Raw genomic sequence first — 22,619 nt, forward strand, 5'->3', positions numbered from 1 at the left:
TTAATCTTTTGGCGTGCGCTTCTCACTGAACATTTTAAATAATGGAGGGAACAAACAAATCAAAAAACCCGCAAAAGACGATTGCAGGAGCTTACATGTGAGGATAAAATAACATTAATACTATCTGGGGTGCATCTTGTCAAAGCAAAATGTTTCGTAGGTCAAAAATGTACGAAAAAACACAATAAATTAGCAAATAATGATCAGTTTTTTAATTTAATTGTACAGCGGCAGACTTGTATTGCCAAGGTAGCTTATAATATCTTTTAAAGGCTGTTTCCCGCAAATACGATATTTGAATTTTAACTGTATGTCACCAAACTCAGCTGATTGATAGTACGAGCGTAGCACGCTTAATTCTGTTGAACTCTCGTAATTTTGGTCACACTAGAAAGATTAAAGTGTTTAAGCTAGCGTACTCGTTTGTCGATCGGAGAACTAGGCTTTAGATGAATATATATTAGATCGTTCGAGTCAAATGACTCTTATACACTTAAATTTCTCATTTTAATTTTTAATGACACATCTTTTGGCGGTTCCATTGTACGCTTATGTCACATTGTGTCTTTTCTGTGTAGGAAACCTCTGTCTGAGGTATTAACGTGGGAATACACACGGAAACAATATAGAAAAATCTGGTGAAGGCAGTACATAAATTATATTTGGTTTCGTATTGCTTACTTGTCATTTTAAAGTAGCCCTATGTTATCGATAATTTAACATAGAAATAAACATTTTCGGGAGATGAAGCCTATGCCGAAGAAATTTTAAACAATTCAAAATATATTAATGTATTAAAATGTTCTATGAACACATAATTTTGGCCAAGAAAGGCCCGTTGGCCAGGATCTGGCTAGCAGCACATTGGGACAAAAAGATTACAAAAGCCCATGTGTTTGAAACTAATATTGAAAAATCGGTGGAAGGTATTTTGCAGCCTAAAGTAAAATTAGCGCTAAGAACGTCTGGTCATTTGTTGCTGGGAGTTGTGCGCATATATTCAAGGAAAGCAAAATATTTATTAGCTGATTGCAATGAAGCATTTGTTAAGATTAAGGTAGGCTATATTTTTCAAAGATTTAAACGCATATGTAATACTTCTCTGTTTAGATGGCATTCCGACCAGGCCTGGTCGACCTACCAGAAGGTCACAGAGAAGCGAATGTTAATGCAATAACACTTCCTGAAGTTTTTCATGACTTTGATACGGCGTTGCCTGAATTAAATGATATTGATATTGAAGCACAATTTTCTATTAATCAGTCTAGAGCTGACGAGATAACAATGAGAGAAGATTACGGCAGCCTGTCACTCTCCCTACAGGATGATGGCTTTGGTGATATTGGTTTCGAAGCGGAAGCACCAGAGATTATGCGAGGATCAGTATCTTCAAATATCAATGTAAGTTTGTATTATTATAGTCTATTCCTGGAGATTCCTGCGAAAATCGAATTATTGAGGTGTTTTCCAGATAACACTTTTATGAAATGGTAAAAGATGCTCTAAATTACTCAAAGTTCACGATTTCCAAGTTTTTAAGTGTAGCAAACTTGTTTCCGCATTGGAAAAAAATGGATTTTTTTAAAATTTCTGTAAATAGTTCCTAATGAAGACGTATATGGATTACCATATTAGATTGTAGACTATGGGCCTAAGAACAAATTGGCTTGCAGAACCAGCAACCCTTGCGCTGCCACCATTATGCTTTAAGGACGTTCAGGCACAGATTTAACTGATTGTACAACGAAAATATAGTAATTTTCAAAGAATAGCATTTCAATTTGGCCAAATCCGAATGGCAACACTTTATTTTGGTTGCTGATCTTAAGCCTATAACAGACTATTAGCCTATGATATAAACTAATATGCCTTCTTTAGTTATTTATATAAAGCTAGCTTAAGTTTTAAAACTATGAACTAACAAGAAAGGAAAGCTAACTTCGGGCAGAGCCGAAGTTGAAATACCCTTGCAGAATATTCTGTAAATTATGTTCTCCAAAATTATTTATATGATGCATTCTTAACACTCATAAAAATCCCAAATTCCTAACTTTAAAAACACCAAAATTATGCCATTTCCAATCGTTCAGTTATATGGCAGCTATAGGATATAGTCGTCCCGATCCTTATGAAATTCGGTAAGTCGGATTGATTTGCCAAAAATAAAACCCATAGAAAATCCCAACTTCCTAACTTTAAAAACACAAAAGTTATAAGTTTTCCGATCGTTCAGTTATATGGCAGCTATATGATATAGTCGCCGGATCCGACTTATATACTACCTGCAATAGAAAAACAACTTTTGGGAAAGTTTTAAGCAGATAGCTTTAAAACTAAGGGACTAGTTTGCGTAGAAACGGACGGACGGACAGACGGACATTGCTAGATCGACTCTCCTGGTGATGCTGATCAAGAATATATATACTTTATAGGGTCGAAAATGTCACCTTCACTGCGTTGTAAACTTTTGACTGAAATTATAATAACCTCTGCAAGGGTATAAATATACTAAGAGCTTTAGCAGCTGAGGCCTTCCGCTCGTCTGGGATGACAGTATTAATTTAATTTAAAGAAATGAGATAAATTTTAAATAACACAAATGAGTTGGGCTTTTTGAAGATATGAAATGATTACACCCGTTACTCGTAGAGTAAAAGAAATACAATATCGTGCAAAAGTATGTAACAGGTAGAAGGAAGCGTTTCCGACCCTATAAAGTATATATATTCTTGTTCAGGATCACTAGCCGAGTCGATCTAGCCATGTGCGTCTGTCTGTCCGTCCGTATGAACGCTGAGATCTCGGAAACTATAAAAGCTAGAAGATTGGCATTTTGCATGTAGATTTTAGGAGTTCCTACGCAGCGCAAGTTTGTTTCAAAATGGTGCTACGCCCCCTCTGACACCCACAAGCCACAAGCTGTGGCCACAGTTTTGATGCTATTATGAAAATTTTAATTGATATGTATTTGTTTCGTCAATACCTATCGATTGGCCTAATAAAAGTTTGCCACGCCCACTCTAACGCCCAAAAACCCATTAAACGCTTAAGCCTGGCTAGCGCCTACATTTACGCCTTTCATGGCCCGTGGTACCAATGTCTTGGGGTAGATGGCGCAATACAATAGCGCCATCTAACGGATGACTTTGGAACAGCTGGCCAAGGTGCTCAACAGAATCAACGTTAATTTTGGTTTGAAAGACCCCGTTGCAAATCAACGGCCTCCACGTGGTATTCCCTGGGTACCGATTTTAACATAAAAATCGGGAGCTAATTCGAGCGGCGAAAAACATACAAGAAGGCATATTTATATTAAGTTGTTTAGCTGAGTAACGGGTATCTAATAGTCGAGGCACTCGACTATAGCGTTCTCTCTTGTTATACCCTTGCAGAGGGTATTATAATTTTGGTCAAAAGTTTGCAACGCAGTGAAGGAGACATCTCCGACCCTATAAAGTATATATATTCTTGATCAGGATCACCTCCTGAGTTGATATAGCCATGTCCGTCTGTCCGTCTGTCTGTTTCTACGCGAACTAGTCTCTCAGTTTTAAAGATATCGAATTGAAACTTTGCACACACCCTTCTTTCCTTTGCACGCAGTATATAAGTCGGAACGGCCGGGATCGGCCGACTATATCCTATAGCTGCCATATAACTGATTGATCGGAAATGCCATAACTCTGCTGTTTGTTAAGTTAGGATAGTTGGGATTTTCTATGGGTTTTATATTTGGCCAATCAATCCGACCTACCAAATTTTATAAGGATCGGCCGACTATATCTTAAAGCTGCCATATAACTGATTGATCGGAAATGCCATAACTTTAGTGTTTGTTAAGTTAGGAAGTTGGAATTTTCTATAGGTTTTATTTTTGCCCAATCAATCCGACATATCAAATTTCATAAGGATTGGCCGTTTATATTCTTAGCTGCCATATACATAACTGAACGATTGGAAATGCCATAACTTTGGTGTTTTTAAAGTTAGGAAGTTGGGATTTTTTATGAGTATTAAGAATCGAGAGGTAGAAACCTGAGTACGACCACCATTCTTTAATTTTTTGGAAGACAGATGTTATATTTGTAGAGGTGTTTTTTTCTTATTGTATTCTATGATTATGTGGAAATTGTCTGCCTAGGCCGTAAACTAAAGTTGTCTAGGGATGGAAATAATGTTACAAAGGGAGTTGTAGGCAATTAGGAATAGGATAACAGAGATGGGGGATGTAGGATTCCGTTGTCAAGAGGGTAAGCGTTGGAAAGTGAGATTCCGTTTTTGACAATGAATTTTCTTTTGTTCATAAAGTTAGCCACGTATTTTAGTATTTGGGGGGCCTACTTTCCATTTTTGGAGTTGGTGGATGAGGGATTGAATATATTTTATCAAAGGCTTTTGAGATTGTTAGATGATCTACATATAGTGGACTGTCAGGACAGATTTCCTCTTTTAAAACCGAGTTGGTTGTTGTGAATGAGTTTGTTGGTTAAAACAAACCACAACAATCTTTTACCAATGACTTTGTCCAGAACTTTTGCTAAACATGGGTTTAGGGCTATAGGTCTGTATGATTTGGGTGCGATTTGGAGTTTTTGGGGTTTTAAAATAGGGAGGACTAGCCAAAGTTTGTAAGATTGAGGGATGTTAGAGTTGAGGATATTATTAAAGTGTTGTAAAATTTGGAGTTTAAAAGGGGAAGGTGTGTTTTTATACCCTTGCAGAGGGTATTATAATTTCAGTCAAAACTTTGCAACGCAGTGAAGGAGACATTTCCGACCCTATAAAGTATATATATTCTTGATCAGCATCACCAGGAGAGTCGATCTAGTCATGTCCGTCTGTCCGTCCGTCTGTCAGTTTCTACGCAAACTTGTCCCTCAGTTTTAAAGCTATCTGCTTGAAACGTTCCCAAAAGTTGTTTTTCTATTGCAGGTAGTATATAAGTCGGAAAGAGCCTATATTTGGCCAATCAATCCGACCTACCAAATTTCATAAGGATCGTTCGACTATATCCTATTACCGCCATATAACTGAACGATTGGAAATGCCATAACTTTGGTGTTTTTAAAATTAGGAAGTTGGGATGTTTTATAAGTATTAAGAATGCATCATATGAATAATTTTGGAGAATATAATTTACAGAATATTCTGCAAGGATATATCAACTTCGGCTCCGCCCGAAGATAGCTTTCCTTTCTTGTTTATCATGCAGTAGGAGTTGCGATCCTTTGAGGGAGTTGAAGGCAGATAGAAGTTATATTAGCCTTATGTCTTTTTCTATTTCTAGCGCTGAGTGGCATGAAAAGAAGTTTGTTGTGTAGTTGACCAGGCTCTTATTTGATCTGAATGTAGTAGAAAAATGATTTGATCTGAATGTAGTAGAAAAATTTGAGTTCCCAGCTTCTTTTGACCAGTCGTTACCGAAGATGCTTGGTATTTCTGATGGATTTTTTGGTGTGAGTTTGGGTGAAAGGGTTCTAGATAGTGTGGATATATTTAGTGGGATAGAGTCCGCATAAACTTTTAATGTTTGCCCACACTCTAGATGGGTCAGAGTTGGGTTGGATTTCGGAGGTGAAGTTGTTGATGGCTGTTTTATTTGGCTTCCCTAATTGCTCTTTTGTACTTGTCGTTGGCTTTTTTGAATTTAACTATATTTTCTGAACTAATGTTAGCTTTAAGCAGCTTCCATTATGTGTTTTGTATGTATTTAAGGAAAGCTATGCCTTTGTTTCACCAGGGGACGGTACTTTTGAGGGTAAGTATAGAGTTTTAGGGTTTAGAGAGGTGGGCATTTTGAATTATTACTTTTTAAATCATTACAGCTTCTTTGTTTATATTGTTGGTAGGTTTATGATCTGAGTTGTAATTTAAGATATTGTTCCTACTCTTCTGCAGTTGGCCCTGGGGGATCCCCATTAAGTGTGCCAGCTGTTGAAGTCATGACTGGTGTGGGTAGGTTTGTTGGGGATAGGACGTTTTGTAGGTTGTTTAGGTTAAAGTGCTATGCTATAGGTCTTATAGCTTCAAGATCTGGACCTAGTTAGTGGATGTTGTGAGTGGGAAATGGATTTATGCTTTATTTGGGGTTGTGCCTGTAGCTGCTGTAAATTAAATAGTTTATGGGAATTGGGAGTGATGTAGTGTGCGATAAGTGTGTTTATTGTAGGGCTATTACATGTGGATTAAATTGTTTAATAAGTAATTTTAGTTCGGTATAGTTATTTCAATAACCTTTAATGTTCCACTGGATTATTTTAACCGTTTTTATAATTTATAGGGGTGTGGGTAGATTAATTTGTTTCCATATCACAGGAGTCGCTGGAATTGGATTTGATCTTTTTGTTAGCGTTTTTTTTTTTGCGGCTTTGAGAGATGCTAGCATCCCTGTAGAAAGTCGAATTTTGCGATTGGCCCCTGCCACCACGCTGATGACCCTGCCGGTAATTCAAAGCTGGGGTGAAGTGTTGTCCTCGTGGATGATTACCAAGGCTCCGACCTCCAGATTGGGCGATGTAGTTTGCCACTTGGTTTTGCGCTGAAGCCACGCCTGCCAGAACGGCTGTCTGAGCGTGGATAGCAGTATCCACCTCTTTGAGTATCTCAAACCTCTGGTCGGTGCGTCTGGCTCTAATCCTTGCGACAGCGAACGAAGGGCCTGCCGATTAGCAGGTGCCCTGGAGTGAGCGCCTCTCCCTCGTTGGGATCGGTGCTGGTTGGAGTTAGAGGCCGAGAATTGAGCACGGCCTCGGTGTCCGCCAGATAAGACCTGACCTCGGTTTCGGTTAGGGACGCGTTTGCGACTTGACGCAGGAGAATTTCCTTCGCTGACTTCACGGCCGCCTTCCACAAACCGCCGAAGTGCGGTGCTTGTGGTGGGATGAACCTCCACTCGATGCCCTTCTCCACGACGAACAGTTGAAACTGCGACTGCTGATCCTCGAAGGCGCTCTGAAGACTTCTCAGCCCGTTCCTGGCTCCCACGAAGTTCGTCGCGTTGTCGGAATGTACTCGATGCGGTACGCCACGTCTTGCGATGAAGCTTTTAAAGGCCAAAAGAAAAGAGTCAGTCGACAAATTTGTAACGAGTTCCAGGTGAACAGCCTTGGAAGCAAAACAGACAAATACAGCAATATACATCTTAATGGGGGCCGTCCTCGAATACGCCACAAATATGAAATGGCCTTACGGACTCGAACCTATCCGCAGGCAGATTTCCCATAATTTGGTTCAGCAGAACAGGCTTATATCTAAAACAATGGATGCTTTTTCGAACCACCCGAGTGCATTCTCTGCGAGCATTTATTAACCAGATTTCTTGCCGAAGAAGACCGATCTTCGTTTTTGCATTTGCGTGACAATTTCTCAAATGCAAATTTCGGAGATACAAATCAACAATTTGGTTTTTACAAGGGATTAATATCGGAAATTTAGCATTTTCTGAAATAGGTGCTTGAAAGAGTATACCTCCCAAACTCCGGAAAACTTTTGTATGAAGGGCGTCATCATCTGCAAACTTGGTTGTAAAACATGTCCTTTTTTAATTTTCTTCTACTTCTTCTACAGTTTAAAAAATGATGTAACTCTCTAGCAGTCAGACTTACTGATCTTTCTCGTGATTTAGCTAGGTTTAGAAATCTGTAAACGTATCCAAGAATTCTAATGAGTTTGGGAAACGATGAGATACGAGTAATGAATTCAAACGGAGTTGATAGCTTGACGGCTGTACACACTTGGGCAGCTCTTTTTAACTCTGAGTTTTTTAATTCGGAAGGTATAGAAAAATGCGAGTTTTCTGGACATTATGTCTCACTTTCATACAGAAATTTCGGACCTTTGAACCAGATGGACTCAGTCAATTCACTTAAATCGTAGCCACGGGACGCAATGTCTGCTGGATTAAACTGCGAAGGGACATGTCGCCAGGATATATTTTCTGATAGCTCTTGAATTGTGGCTACCCTGTTTGAAACAAAAACTGCAAGTGACGAAGGCTGAGACTTTATCCAATGTAATGTTATTTCTGAGTCTGTCCAGAAATAAACACTCTCGATTTCACATTTGTCAAGAACTTGTTTGACGTAGGACCAAAATTGTGCCAAAAGTGTGGCGGCGCATAATTCAAGCCTTGGTATTGTTTTCGTTTTTAGTGGAGCCACTCTCGATTTCGCTGCTAGCAATCGACAATGAGCCTGACCGTTTTCGATTGCTCGAATGTAAATGCATCATCCGTAAGCTTGGCTGGATGCATCTGCGAAACCGTGAACTTAAACGGCTGAGCACCCACTGGCAAACGTGTACCTAGGAATGGTGACTGCGTGAAGATTAAGTAGATTCTTCTTTAACCTTTCCCAACTCGTATGTAACGACATCGGAAAGGATTCATCCCATTCCAGTTGAAGTTGTCAAAGGCTTTGAAGAAGAATTTTTGATGTAAGGCCAATGGGGCACAGCAATCCCAAGCGATCAAAAAGCCGCCTGCTTAACGAAAGAATTGTGCGTTTTGTGGAAGTCGATTTTATAAAGCTCTCATTTAAATGAAATCGAAATGTGTCTGTGTGTGGCTACCACCGCAAACACAAGGCTTTGGTCGAATCGGTATCATTGAAATTTAGGGATTTTTCATTGTTGTTCCCTTTTTATACCCGTTACTCGTAGAGTAAAAGGGTATATTGTAAGTAGATTCTTCTTTAACCTTTCCCAACTCGTATGTAACGACATCGGAAAGGATTCATCCCATTCCAGTTGAAGTTGTCAAAGGCTTTGAAGAAGAATTTTTGATGTAAGGCCAATGGGGCACAGCAATCCCAAGCGATCAAAAAGCCGCCTGCTTAACGAAAGAATTGTGCGTTTTGTGGAAGTCGATTTTATAAAGCTCTCATTTAAATGAAATCGAAATGTGTCTGTGTGTGGCTACCACCGCAAACACAAGGCTTTGGTCGAATCGGTATCATTGAAATTTAGGGATTTTTCATTGTTGTTCCCTTTTTATACCCGTTACTCGTAGAGTAAAAGGGTATATTGTATTCGTGCAAAAGTATATAACAGGTAGAAGGAAGCGTTTCCGACCCTATAAATTATATATATTCTTGTTCAGGATCACTAGCCGAGTCGATCTAGCCATGTCCGTCTGTCTGTCCGTCCGTATGAACGCTGAGATCTCCGAAACTATAAAAGCTAGAAGATTGGCATTTTGCATGTAGATTTTAGGAGTTCCTACGCAGCGCAAGATTGTTTCAAAATGGTGCTACGCCCCCTCTGACACCCACAAGCCACAAGCTGTGGCCACAGTTTTGATGCTATTATGAAAATTTTAATTGATATGTATTTGTTTCGTCAATACCTATCGATTGGCCTAATAAACGTTTGCCACGCCCACTATAACGCCCAAAAACCCATTAAACGCTTAAGCCTGGCTGGCGCCTACATTTCCGTCTTTCATGGCCCGTGGTACCAATGTATTGGGGTAGATGGCGCAATACAATAGCGCCATCTAACGGATGACTTTGGAACAGCTGATGAAGGTGCTCAACAGAGTCAACGTTAATTCTCGATAAGGATTTCTATTATAGGAAATTGCGATGGTTTTCATTTGTCAATATCGAACTATATCCCAAGAACTGCAAATAAAATCAAGTTAGCCAAATTGGAGGTCTGAGTCAAACAATGGCGTATGTGTGTATGCTGTTGCAGGACAAAAGCTGCCTGCGCTAAAGCAGCGCTGGTGCTGATGCTCGTGCTGTAAAGCTGCCAGCTCTAAGAGTTCGCCGAATTCAAATTGATAATTTGAACTTTTTGTCCTTTTTTCCTGTGGTCACTCTAATTCACATTATGTTAATGCAAAATCTAAAGTTGTTTTGCCGAGTAACGGGTATCTAATAGTCGAGGCACTCGACTATAGCGTTCTCTCTTGTTCTAGTTGTGGATGGCTTGAATACCATTTAGACAGCTGGAAACTGCCACTATTGAGAATTTCTGACACTTGATTACACATCACGTTCAAGGTGTCAATATCATCGGCTCCAGTAAGCATGTCATCCACATAAAGGTCGTTGCAAATTATGTATGCCCCAATTTCATGCTTATCCCTATTACGAACTCCAAGTTCTTGTAAGCTACGAAATATTTGTAGCTCATCAGATGGATTCTCGCGCCATACTATCAGTTGATAGTTACGATCTTCTTCTGCGAGACTTACTTGCCTATACATTTTCGATATATCTGCTGTTAAAGCGATTCAACTTAAACGAAATCAAACAAGTGATAATAGCAGTTCCCTCTGAAAAGTGGGCCCCACCATTAAAATGTCATTTGATTCTCCTACTGATGTGATAGTAAGTCATTTATTTGTTCTTGACAATCTTAAAAGCTGAGCAAGGCTTTCTGTCATGAAGTTAACTTGCGACCCTAAATCTAATAGAGCCCTGGGTCGATGGAGCTGACCAAATTTATCGCAAACATTAACAACGGCTGTTGCTAGAATTACTTGGTTAATTTCCGAAGTGTCTTGAAGAACCTGAGCCGAATGGGTAGAAGCCTGAGAAGCAGAAGTACCATCCCCTTGCTGGTCCTGCCAGCCTCTACCTTGATGTGGCTCACTCGAATTTTGGTATCGATGTAGGAGAGTATGATGTGCTTGTGAGCATACCCGACATTTAGATGCTGTGCATTTAAATACTCTATTTCCCTCATTTAGACAATTAATACATAATTGTTTCGTTTTGGCAAAGTTAAAATTATCTAAAACTGGCATTCCGCTAAATCCCTGGCAATTACCTATAAAATGATTAGAACTGCATTATAAACATTTTGTATCACTTGTGTTATTGACCCTGGAGCAAGTATATGAATTCCTAATATTTTTCTTGCTTCCAGACGGCATTTCCGAAAAACTTTACCCTCGACGCTTCCTCGGCTGACACATGTTGATATCGTCGATCTAAAACCTTTATGCAATCAGACCATTTGGCAGTTCATCATAATTAAGCTGTTCCTCATACTTGGATTTTGTGTACGGATCTACATTTGAAAGAACTACATGTATAATCACCGCATTGACAATATCTTTTTCGTCCCCTAGGGACATAAGCGAATCGAAAATTGCACTTACTGTATCAATTATTAACCTCAAGGCAGACGCAAAAGGTTTTGTTTTTGAAAGGATTTCAAACCGCTGCGCTAGAGTTTCAAAGAAAATTAAACACTTGTTGTCATAGACTCTCTTTAAACTCGCTAATGCCTTTGTAATTTGCATCTGAGACTTGAAGAGCTTTTATTGTTCCCAATGCCTCGTCAGAAAGGCAGGCTAACAAATGGTTAAATTTTTCATGTTAGATAACGAATTATCAGAGTCAACCAGTTGCTCAAAAATTCCAATAAATTGTTTGTACTCTGAATGTTTGCCGCTAAATTTTGGTAATTTGAATGTGAACTGCTCGTGACTAAAGCTTGCTGTTTTTGATTTTCACCTGTACCAGCAGCTGACATAATGCCTTGGTAATTACGCAATTTTCTTCTAGTGCCGACCTATTCCGGTTATCTGGATCTATTATATCAATTTCCGACTGCAATGCCATGGCTTTTGCAATATATGAATTTAAAATTTCCAGTCGATTTTGAATTTGAAGCGGATTAAACGAAATTGTATTCTCCTCGAAAGCTTCCCTCATTCTTGTAATATCTTCACCAATCCTATCTATCTGCGAAAATAATTTCGTTAATTGCACCGAGGAGCAGCTATCTTCCATCTCCCCTTTTCTCTCCGATGCGCTATCATTCTTTTTGGTTTTTGTAGGTGCCATTTTAATTAAAGATTATTTAATTTATTACAATATAGCCAATAGTTTTCTTTTTTTTGTGTATTTATGTAGTTATTTTTCTAGGTGGCTCGAATAAATTTGTTTAAGTGTAGAGCATTTGGTGTAACAAAAGAAATGAGAGGCGAGAACGTAATTAAGAGAGTGCACCAACACCCGAAAGAGAAAACACAAGCAGTTGCAGTTCGTTGCACTGGCGCTTAGCGGTCTAGCCTAAAATCAAGGTTAAAACAGCTATAACAAAATCGAAACGAAAAGGCAGACACAGCGACACTGACGCTGTTACGCTTGTTAATCTCTTTCGCGAGGGCGACACCAAAACTATGTGGTTGTTCACTTGAATTTATTTATTGATTTTTTGTTTTATTAATTTTGTATTGGTTATCTCAGAATTTGTTGTGGCGGTTTTTATTTGTGGTTATTGGGAATACGAAAATTGTTTTGCTTCCAATTATTATTATTATTTTGACCAATGCCAAGGCAATAGTTGCAACTATTATTTTTGCAGCGATCAACTATTGATTTGACACGGTTACCTGGACATCAGATGAATCCACTTCCCTCAAGTTGGCGTTGCGGTCCATAGATGTTAGCTCCAGTTAAAGAACTTCCGAAAGAAAGTCCAAAAAATTCCAAGTCGAAATTCGCAATGTCCGAAAAGTGCCAATTGTTGGCCCCGAAATTCGCAAGCAGCAAAGCGATCTTTGAAATGATTTTCAATCCGAACAAAACTTTTCGAAATCCATGCTCGGGCGCCATGTAGAAAATCGAAGCCAAAATTAAATTATTAATAATTGAGAACGCCGAAAAGTCAAAAGACTTTGGCTTTTCAGTTTTGTAAGAGCCTTTGCAGGCCCGCTGAATCCGATCTTAGCATAGATCTAACATAATGGTTCTGGACCTGTAAGCGGTGAACATAACGCTGTTGGACTCTCTTAAGCTGTTACTTATTTGTATCTTAACATAATTTAAACTTCATGATTAGCGTTCTGCGCTTCAACGCCTTTAATGTACAGAGAGTTAGGATTTGAACTGGGTTAGTGGTTGGTTTGGGGGTTGGGTGGGTTGAACTGCAGCAGTCTTATTTATTGTCTATAGATAGGTCTGCGTATCATGTTGGTTGTTTCCTGGGGCGAGACTGTCCTTGCTGTGTGAGGTTGGGTCCTTTGAGTTGTAGAGGTCCAATTATGTGAAGGTGTAGTGTTGTGATGTGAATGAGGTGTTGTTTTACCGATGGCTGAGTAGGAAATGGGAGTTTCGAGTTTCTATATCGTAATATTGTGAGGGCAGTTTTGTTGTCGCATTTTTTGTAGTTGTTTTGATTGCAATGTTGTGTTTTAAAGATTGGGCATCTCCTGGTGGTTGAGTTGTGGGGGTCGATTGTTTGATCGTCTTTGCAATTTATACATCTTTGTGGCCTAGTGCATTTCTCATGTGTTTCTGTGTCTGTGTGGTGTTCTTCTCCGCAGTTTGTGAGGAGTTAAATAACTCCTCACAAATAAATGAGAGTTTGGAGAATACACCTGGATAAAGTTTGGAGAGAAACGAGAAGAGAGTTTGGAGAGAACGAGGAGAGAGAGCGTTTGGAGAGAAGGAGTAACGGTAGAACGCGGCGGACCTTGGACCCTTGTATGGTGCCGTGCGCAAAACCGAAAAAGGAGAAGCCGAGAATTAACGGCATACGCCGGCCTATATTAGCGAGCCGAGCGCAGGAAGCGGGATCAGTCGATCACAAGGAGTCAATATATTCTAATTCTGGTCGCGATTTGAGCTTGGCGTATTGCAGGCCCTGGTGCGACTAGCCAAGAAGGACGCGCGTCTGAACCACGGGTGTCTCGAGAGGCGTATGCGTCGAGAGCACAGTAGTTCACCGCTAGAGTCCTAGACAGGCAGCTGACCGAATCCCGAGAGCCAAAGACCCGCTGCACCTAGTCTCACAAGAGCACGCGGACTGCGGAGCCAGGACATCGCGCCGTGAGCAGAGCAAGGACATCGAGGACACAAGGAACGGCGAGCAGTCATCGCAGGCCCAGCAGCAACCAAGCCACACTCCGACGTATCCAGTCCACGGCTAAGAGGCGAGGGCGGAGGCGTTTCGGACCAGCACGAAGCGAGGCAGCGGAGAGCGACGGTGGAGCAGCCACAATTCTTCAAGGAAGGCGTTGAGACAACCATCTGTCACCATTAGTCCCAGGCCGAGGGACAAGTCGGCGAATAAAGATCCTAGTTTAAATATCCTAACTTTCTGTGCGTTCTCATTAGACAATCAGACGGTACCCGTTTATATAAATTTGGTGGGACAAACAACACACATATTCTGAGCTAGCCGCACGATACTCATAGCGAGCAGACCGTAAAAATCAGTTCGTTGCATCTGGCGCCCAAAACGTGATTGTCCTGAACAATCGAAGCTGGCATACAAGGTGAAACAGCGGAAACAGGATTTCAGGGAACCGTTCAAAGATTACATGGTGGACATGCAAACTTTGATGAGGCCACTCGGGTACTCGCCAAAGGAGACCCTAGAAATAATCAAGGACAACTGCACACTAGACCTGAGAATTTCATTAAGAACGTACAAAGTGGATGATCTGGACACATTAATGATCCTGGCTGACGAGTACGAAGATCTGGACAAAGAGCGAGAAGAGTTCGTTCACAAACACAAGTTCTCACGAAACAAAACCGCAGCACCACCACAAACTACATTCAGGAGATGTGAAGACAGCACGGTAAACCAAACACCGTCCTATGGCCAGTGGACACCGGCCAATGTAACTCAACAAAGGCAGCCAATAAACACAGTATGGAGGCCACCAAACACCACTCAGATGACACGCAACCCAATGCCAAGAGCCACCAATGCTCAGACCCACATAATCAACCCACATGAGGCATATCGCCGTTGTGGAGGACACGAACACTGGGCACGAGGATGCAGAAACCAAAGATTACTGTTCTGCTGGGTGTGCGGCAAAGTTGGCGTCAGGAACGTAGAGTGCTGCCATAAAGCGGGAAATAGGCAGCGATCCCAGTGGCAGAGAGGCGCGCAGGGGTCGCAAAGTGACTCCTCTCCAAACTAACTGGCAATTTGATCGAGGAAGAACATCAGTTATCCGGGTCCGTTGAAATTGGAGGTGTCGCATACAAGGCCACAATTGACACGGGAGCCACGACAAGCTTCATTAACGAGGAGCTAGCGGATAGACTGGCTGACAAAGGAAGGATCACCCGGACAAGACGGCAAGTTAGGTTGGCAGACGGCAGATGCAGCAAAATAAGCTCACAGCTCGAGATCACGGTGAAATTTGGAAACAAACAATTGGCAATGAATCTGCTAATACTTCCAGGATGAACTAGTGCTGGGAAGGAATTTCCTCACGGGAGTCGGGGCGGAAATAAAATGTGCCGGGCATCAATTGCGAATAACTGCAAGAAAACGGCACAATGGATGTCTGGAAGAAAGGCTGTCGGTGGCTGTAGATTCACACTGAAGTGATGAGGAGGACATTGAGAAATTCCTCGACAAACATTTAGCAGATTTCAGCACCATGTCAGGAACATCTACAGTGCCAAATCACCATGAAAGACGACAAGCCAATCAAACAGAGGTATTATCATAAGAACCCAAGAGTCCAAGAAGAGATCAACGCAAAAGTGGACGAGCTGTTACAAATGGGCTTCATAGAACATTCAAGAAGTCCATACAGCTCGCCCATCGTAATGGCGAAAAAGAAGACGGGCAAGTGGAGGCTATGCGTTGATATCAGACAAATAAACGCAAAGTCCATAAAAGATGCCTACCCGATGCCGCGGATCAATTATATCCTGGACCAACTCAGAGAGACAAAATACATAAGCAGTCCAGACTTGAAAGACGGATATTGGCAAGTCCCTTTGGAGGTAAATAGTAGGCAATATACGGCGTTTACAGTACCCGGCAAAGGCTTGTTCCCATGGAAAGTAATGGACTACATTCAGCATCGGCCACGTTCCAAAGGGCCTTGGATCAGGTAATCGGCCCGGAGATGTCACCATACGCGTTTGCATACCAAGATGACATCATTGTGATCGGACGCACGCTGAAAGAAACGTGGAGAATCTAAAGGAAGTGTTTAGGCGCCTCAAGGAAGCCAACTTAAGAATAAACGCCGATAAATGCAAATTCTTCAAGCAAGAGCTGCTTTATCTAAGACACCGCGTTACTATCGAAGGGATAGGCACAGATCCCGAGAAGGTAGCGGCCATAGCCGAACTAGACAGTACGCGAACTACGACAATACCTAGGCGTATCTTCATGGTATCGACGATTTGTGCCAGATTTTGCGCATATAGTAAAACCACTTAATGATCTTCTACGCAAAGGCCCAAAGTGGATATGGACGCCGGAACACCAACAGGCTTTCGAAGAGGTAAAGGCACGATTAGTAGCCGATCCAGTGCTGGCGTACCCCGATTTCGAGAAAAAGTTCACCCTTCAGACGGACGCCAGCGACTATGGATTAGGTGCAATCCTGACTCAAGAGTCAGAGGACGGCGAAAGGGTTATTTCATACTCAAGCTGGACACTAAACGGCGCTGAGAAAAATTACTCCACAATAGAAAAAGAGTGCTTGGCAATCGTGTGGGCAATCAGGAAGCTGAAACCGTACTTGGAGGGCTACCATTTTAAAGTGGTTACAGACCACATGGCTTTAAAGTGGTTAAACAGCGTAGAAAGCCCTTCTGGAAGGATAGCAAGATGGGCCCTGAAATTACAGCAGTACTACTTCGAGATAGCGTATAGGAAAGGACAGCTGAATGTGGTGGCAGACGCACTATCTCGACAACCATTGCCGGAGAATCTTAGGGGCATGAAAGACACATCGGCAAAACCGACCAATAGCTGCAGCTGGATCAGGAGTATGTGCGAGAAAATAAAAGCCCAACCACAAAAATATCCAGATTACGTAATGGAAGGCGAGTCACTCTATAGGCACATTCCTCACAGAGCGGGCAATGAAAATGTCGTGGCTTGGAAACTGTGCGTTCCGCAGGGTCTAAGACAAGCCGTACTAGAAGAAAACATGACTCCCCCTCCGCTGGTCATGTTGGGAGTAGAAAAACAATAGCACGCCTGGCAGCCCGGTACTACTGGCCAGGAATGCACAGAGACGTCAGGACCCATGTACGCAAGTGTGAAGTTTGCCTGAAATACAAGCCCAATCAGCTGCAGGCTGCAGGGAAAATGCTCACTCAGGTACCAGAGGAACCATGGGCAACCGATTTCGTCGGGCCATTGCCGGAGGACTAGGACAAAGATTTTAATTGATACAGACTGCAAGGCAACAGGATTAGGCGTCAGGCCGAAGCAAGAGTCATCCATACGCCACGCAGAAAGGACAATCACAAGGATAAGACACAGAATATAAATGGAAAAGGATGCTAGAGACCCCGACTACGAGGCAGACGGATTCAGCATCAGGCATACGCCCGAGTCATCCATTGATACGCCGCGTAGATAAGGTGTAACAAAAAAAAAGCAGATCTGCACCGTAGGTCCCGATGCGATGCGAGTAATAAAAAAAAAAAAATAATAATAATACATAAAATATATAAACATAAAAAAAAACATAAATAAAGAAAGGGGAGAATGTGAGGAGTTAAATAACTCCTGACAAATAAATGAGAGTTTAGAGAATACAACTGGAGAGAGTTTGGAGAGAAGGAGTAACGGTAGAACGCGGCGGACTTTGGTATAGTGCCGTGCGCAAAGACGAAAAAGGAGAAGCCGAGAATTAACGGGATACGCCGGTCTATATAAGCAGGCCTGGCGCAGGAAGCTGGATCAGTCGATCACAAGGAGTCAATCCATCAAGATCAGTAGACAAGCAGCAAATCAGTGAACAACACAAGTCAAGTTAAACATCAGGAGGAAGCATAGCCGCGCCGAGTCAACAAGAAGCAAGATCGCTTCATCAAGACGTTCGGGACTTAGAGTTGAAGTCTCCGAGCTGAGAAACAGGTAGCTGAGCTCCTTAAGGCATCACGCGGCGCTTTGTTCTAATTCTTGTCGCGATTTGAGCTTGGCGTATTGCTCGGCGAGTCCGACAGAGTTGAATAAAAAGAGTCCTTCGACAAAGAGCCGTGGGCTCGGAAGGGAAGTTGTCCAGAACCAGCCGCCGTGCGAAAACAATTGCCTTGTCGAATTCCGGCGTACGCCTGAACCGGCAGGCGAGAATTGTGCAGGCCCTGGTGCGACTTGCCAAGAAGGACGCGCGTCCGAACCACGGGTGTCTCGAGAGGCGTATGCGTCGAGAGCAGAGTAGTTCACCGCTAGAGTCCTAGACAGGCAGCTGACCGAATCCCGAGAGCCAAAGACCCGCTGCACCTAGTCTCACAAGAGCACGCGGACTGCGGAGCCAGGACATCGCGCCGTGAGCAGAGCAAGGACTTCGAGGACACAAGGAACGGCGAGCAGTCATCGCAGGCCCAGCAGCAATCAAGCCACACTCCGACGTATCCAGTCCACGGCTAGGAGGCGAGGGCGGAAGCGTTCGCCTTGAACCTAGCGTCCTGCCACAGGGACTGCATTGGCGGCCCTCCGGCGTATGCCTGAACCGTCAGGTAGAAACTGTGTAGGCGTCTGGTGTGACAGATCCAGGGACAGCAGGCTGTGGCTGCGAAAGGCGTACGCTTTGAGAGCCCAGTGCCTGTTCACCCTACCAGCCACAATTCTTCAAGGAAGGCGTTGAGACAACCATCTGTCACCATTAGTCCCAGGCCGAGGGACAAGTCGGCGAATAAAGATCCTAGTATAAACATCCTAACTTTCTGTGCGTTCTCATTAGACAATCGGGCGGTCACGTTTATATAAATTTGGTGGGACGAACAACACACATCTTCTGAGCTAGCCGCACGATACTGCGAGCACAATTAGCGAGCAGACCGTAAAAATCAGTTCGTTACAAGTTATAGCATACTTTTTTTTTGCAGAACTTGTGCAAGTGGCCGAATTTTAAACAATTGTTACATCTTAAGGGAAGTGGTATGTATTCCCTTACTGTGGTCCTTTGATAGCCAATTTTAATATGATTTGCAAGGTCATGGCGGCCAAACGTAATTAATATGAGACCAGTTTCTTTAAGGGTGTCGTTTTCTCTTTTCCAAATTTGTTTAACTTCGCATACTTCTTGGTTAGCAAGTTCTTTTTGGAAAGTGTTTTCGTTTATTCCTCTTAGGTCATTAGAATAAATTACACCTTTGCAATATTAGGTTGTTTGGTAATAACATACCGGGTTCTTTATTGATTTTTGTCCGATTTCAGTGCTATATGTACCGTTGTCTTCTAAGGTTTTCTGCCATTTTGATGGTAACTTTTATATGCCTCTCCTAAAGAAGTCCTTGTCCCTACTAGCAAAAAACTCGGCGATTCGATTTTCACAATCCTCCCTTGAACTCAATTTTTGGCCATCGAAAAAATTGTGCATGGCCAAAAACAGATGGTAATCGCTTGGGGCAATGTCCGGACTATAAGGTGGATGTATTAACACCTCCCAACCAAGCTCCCGTACCTTGTGACGCGTCACCAAAGATGTATGGGGCCTGGCGTTGTCATGATGGAATCTTCAATCGCTACAGTTATTCACAGTAGAGGTCAGAATTGATGGTTTGGCCATAGGGCAACACTTCATAATGGATAATTCCTCTGATATCCCACCATACTCAGCAACACCTTCTGAGCCGTCAGTCCTGGCTTTGCCACCGTTTGAGACGACTCACCGTGCTTCGACCAAGATTCGCAGATTGATACACGGTCGAAAAGGTTTTTTTGGGATAACTCATGAGGCACCCATACATCGAGCTTTTTTGTTACATTTTTCGACTTTAAATGCCTATGCCGTGCTTAGTTGCAGCTCCTCTGCGATGGTTCTAATAGTCACATGACGATCTCGATCCACTATTTCCATGATTTTATCCGAATCAACGGTCACTGGTCGTCCGGGAGGCTTGGGTGTTTCGGTATCAAAATTGCCACTTCGGAATCGCCTAAACCACTGTTCGGCGGTTTGAATCGTATGTTTGTTATCTCCTAAGACAGCAATAATCTGTCCGCGAGATTCTGCAGCAGTTTTTCTTTGTGCGAAATAAAATTTCAAAATTGCCCGAATTTCTGCGTTTGTGAACTCCATTTCAATCGATTGTAATTTTTTAACGTGGAAGCTCATGTATATGTAATTTTAAAGGTGATGCCAATACCTTTCAAACGATATACAGCATTGCCAGATACGATTATATTTGACTTCACAAGCGAAGCGCGAAATTTGAATGTAAAAACCGGTATGTCATTACCAAACAACCTAATATATCTAATTTTCAAACCTATCTGACCACGCCTTCCCTAGCCACCCATATGAGATAGGTTTCTTATTTATACTTGTACGGTAATAAATAATGCTATCACTCGTTAAATTCAACAAATTTTCTTAATTCATTTTTTTAACACTTAACCTTAATATTAATAAGTAAAAAATAACAATGCATTCTGTGAGGGATTCATGTAATAAGGAAAACAACCTTCACGTTTGAGTTCTGTATTAAAACTCACTTTATTTTTCTAAGTCTTCGCTTACGTAACTAACATGAAATTCTTATAATATCCTTATCTATGGTCTACACAGAGACCACATCTGTAAGCCTGAGCGGGAGCCCTATCAAAGGTCTCGCGCAAGGCGACCTTTTGTGCAGTGTGAGATCTATATTTATGGTCAGGCTCAAGTGGCCTGTACTTAAGATTACAGTTGTTCGGCACTGCACCCTTGTAGGTTTTAAGTTACGGATTGTTATTTACGGCTCAAGATAGATATTCATATTGACAGAACCAGAGCTCGTAAAATCTTATATTTATGATAGTTAGTGTTCTTCTTGAACACATTCAATATAGCGAGTTTGGTGATTCCAAAAATTCGATTACGTCTGCTGGTAGGGGTAGTTTATTTTGCTGACCCAATCTTTTTGTTAGCTAGATGCTCGACACAAGAGGATCTGAGGAATCCATTGCTCTGTGAAAAACGTCTGACATGTTGTTCTGCCGTGTATCCTCCTTATAGTATTTGTTGCCAGCCTCTGAGGCGTTCTCGCCTTATTTGGTAGTCCTACATTAACACTTTATGGACTGTTGCCGACATTGGAAACCATGGATACAAGTACATATATAGTGTTATGGTTTTCTGACAATATTTTTAAAATTTTGTTGGATCAATTGGTAGGTGGCAAGAAATAGCAATTAAAATATTGTTAAAATATGCAATGAGAAATTCATCAAGACCTAAGATTTCAGCTAGTAGCTTAGGTTGTGCAAACGACCTCCTTGCTGTATTTCCGTCGTTGGTATTTCCATTGTCATTCTGCTTAGGCTTATCCACATGTAAAGCCATAGCATTCCACATCTGCTTCTGAATCGTCTTTTTTTGTTTCGCCATTTCTTAGTTTCCATATTTTTCTCTCACTTGCCATTTTTTAAGTCAGTATGCAATTTTAAGAACGAATTAAAAAAATCGAATTCAACCATGTAGAGGACTTATGACATATTTTAATCAGAGCTCGCAAATAAATGTCTACCGTTTCTCGTTGTCTGCAAATAAGTGACTTCTCCAGACCCTTTACGAAAAGACTCGGAGAGCAACCGATTTATGGGTTCTTAAATGAGCAAATTTGAAAATACATTTAAAATTCTCTATTAAACAAATTATATTATTTCTTTTTCACAACAACGAAAGTAAATGTGAAGACCGTTTGCATTGAGTTTTTCGGTCAATCGGTCTTTTGCTGACTCTTATTTTGCGACCGTGTCTCATTCCGCTCTTTACGCACTGCTCATTGAAAGAGCGATATGCAAAGATCTCAACGAAAAGAGCTCAACAGAAAACATAAATGAAGACAGCAAGAGGCTCTTGCTCAGAGCGAGAGCGAGAGGGTATGAACTTTTTCGGTTGTGCTCGCAACGAGAGCGCAAGAAGTAAAACGGTCAACAGTTATTTACGAGCTATGATTTTAATGCTTCATGTCTTGGCTTAAATTTTGGTGAGTCAATTTTAGCATTTTCCATGCTTAAATATATCTTCTTGCAATTGAATTGTACGGCAACTAGTGTGGTGTAGAAGACTATGCAGCGGAACTTATCAACTGACTCGATTACATTACTATGAAAAGGTCTACATTTTGACTTAGCTTCTCTGACTTTGTAGTAAGCAGGAAAAAGTTCACAAGACGGGAAATGCTGAGCTCGCGAAAGTTGTTGTACTGACTTTTAGTCAAGAATTTTCAAGCAGATAAAGCTTTATATCCTCCGTTAGTCGAACCGAGTCATTTTTCTGAGTAAAAAAATTGTTTCTAGCCTTATTGGGGTCACTCGGAGTAAGAAATCTATTTTTTAACACAAGGACTGTAGGTTCCTCGTTCGTTTTTCCGGCGGCATGCACAAAAAGAGATGTGTTGTGACCCTGATTAACAGCTGAATCGGATGCCAATTTTCTTTTCTGACGGGGACTGGCGTTAACATATTCAATGGGTAGGCGTGCAACTGGTCTTGATGTTGACGGCCATATTGTTAGAATGAACTAACTGTTATAGCCATATTGGACAGGAGCCATTCGGTATGCTTTGTCTTAAATCTGGTCATACTTCTGTTACATTTTGCCAAGTTCTTATGTATGTAGAGGTGAAAGCTTCTCACTTTGGTGTTGGTTTCATTCTTTTTCTCTGTGCTTAAGTCGAATTCTTTCAGTTCATCGTAAATCCAACTGTTTTGTATATAGATATCAA

General features: G+C 41.6%; 1 protein-coding gene across 1 annotated transcript in view; it reads left to right on the top strand.

The window, feature by feature from the left end:
• The first annotated feature begins 705 nt into the window (after positions 1-705).
• The window catches only part of LOC108041542 (double-strand-break repair protein rad21 homolog), a 78,993-nt gene continuing 57,079 nt past the window's right edge, over positions 706-22,619 (top strand). Inside the window, exons 1-2 of the mRNA XM_044459295.1 lie at positions 706-1,057; positions 1,111-1,401. Of these exons, the coding sequence (XP_044315230.1) occupies positions 800-1,057; positions 1,111-1,401 (549 nt within the window). The 5' untranslated portion in view covers positions 706-799. The remainder of the gene's footprint in view (positions 1,058-1,110; positions 1,402-22,619) is intronic.

This window comes from Drosophila rhopaloa, unplaced genomic scaffold (genome assembly GCF_018152115.1).
Source record: "Drosophila rhopaloa isolate 14029-0021.01 unplaced genomic scaffold, ASM1815211v1 contig_190, whole genome shotgun sequence".
NCBI classification, from domain to species: Eukaryota; Metazoa; Arthropoda; class Insecta; order Diptera; family Drosophilidae; genus Drosophila; species Drosophila rhopaloa.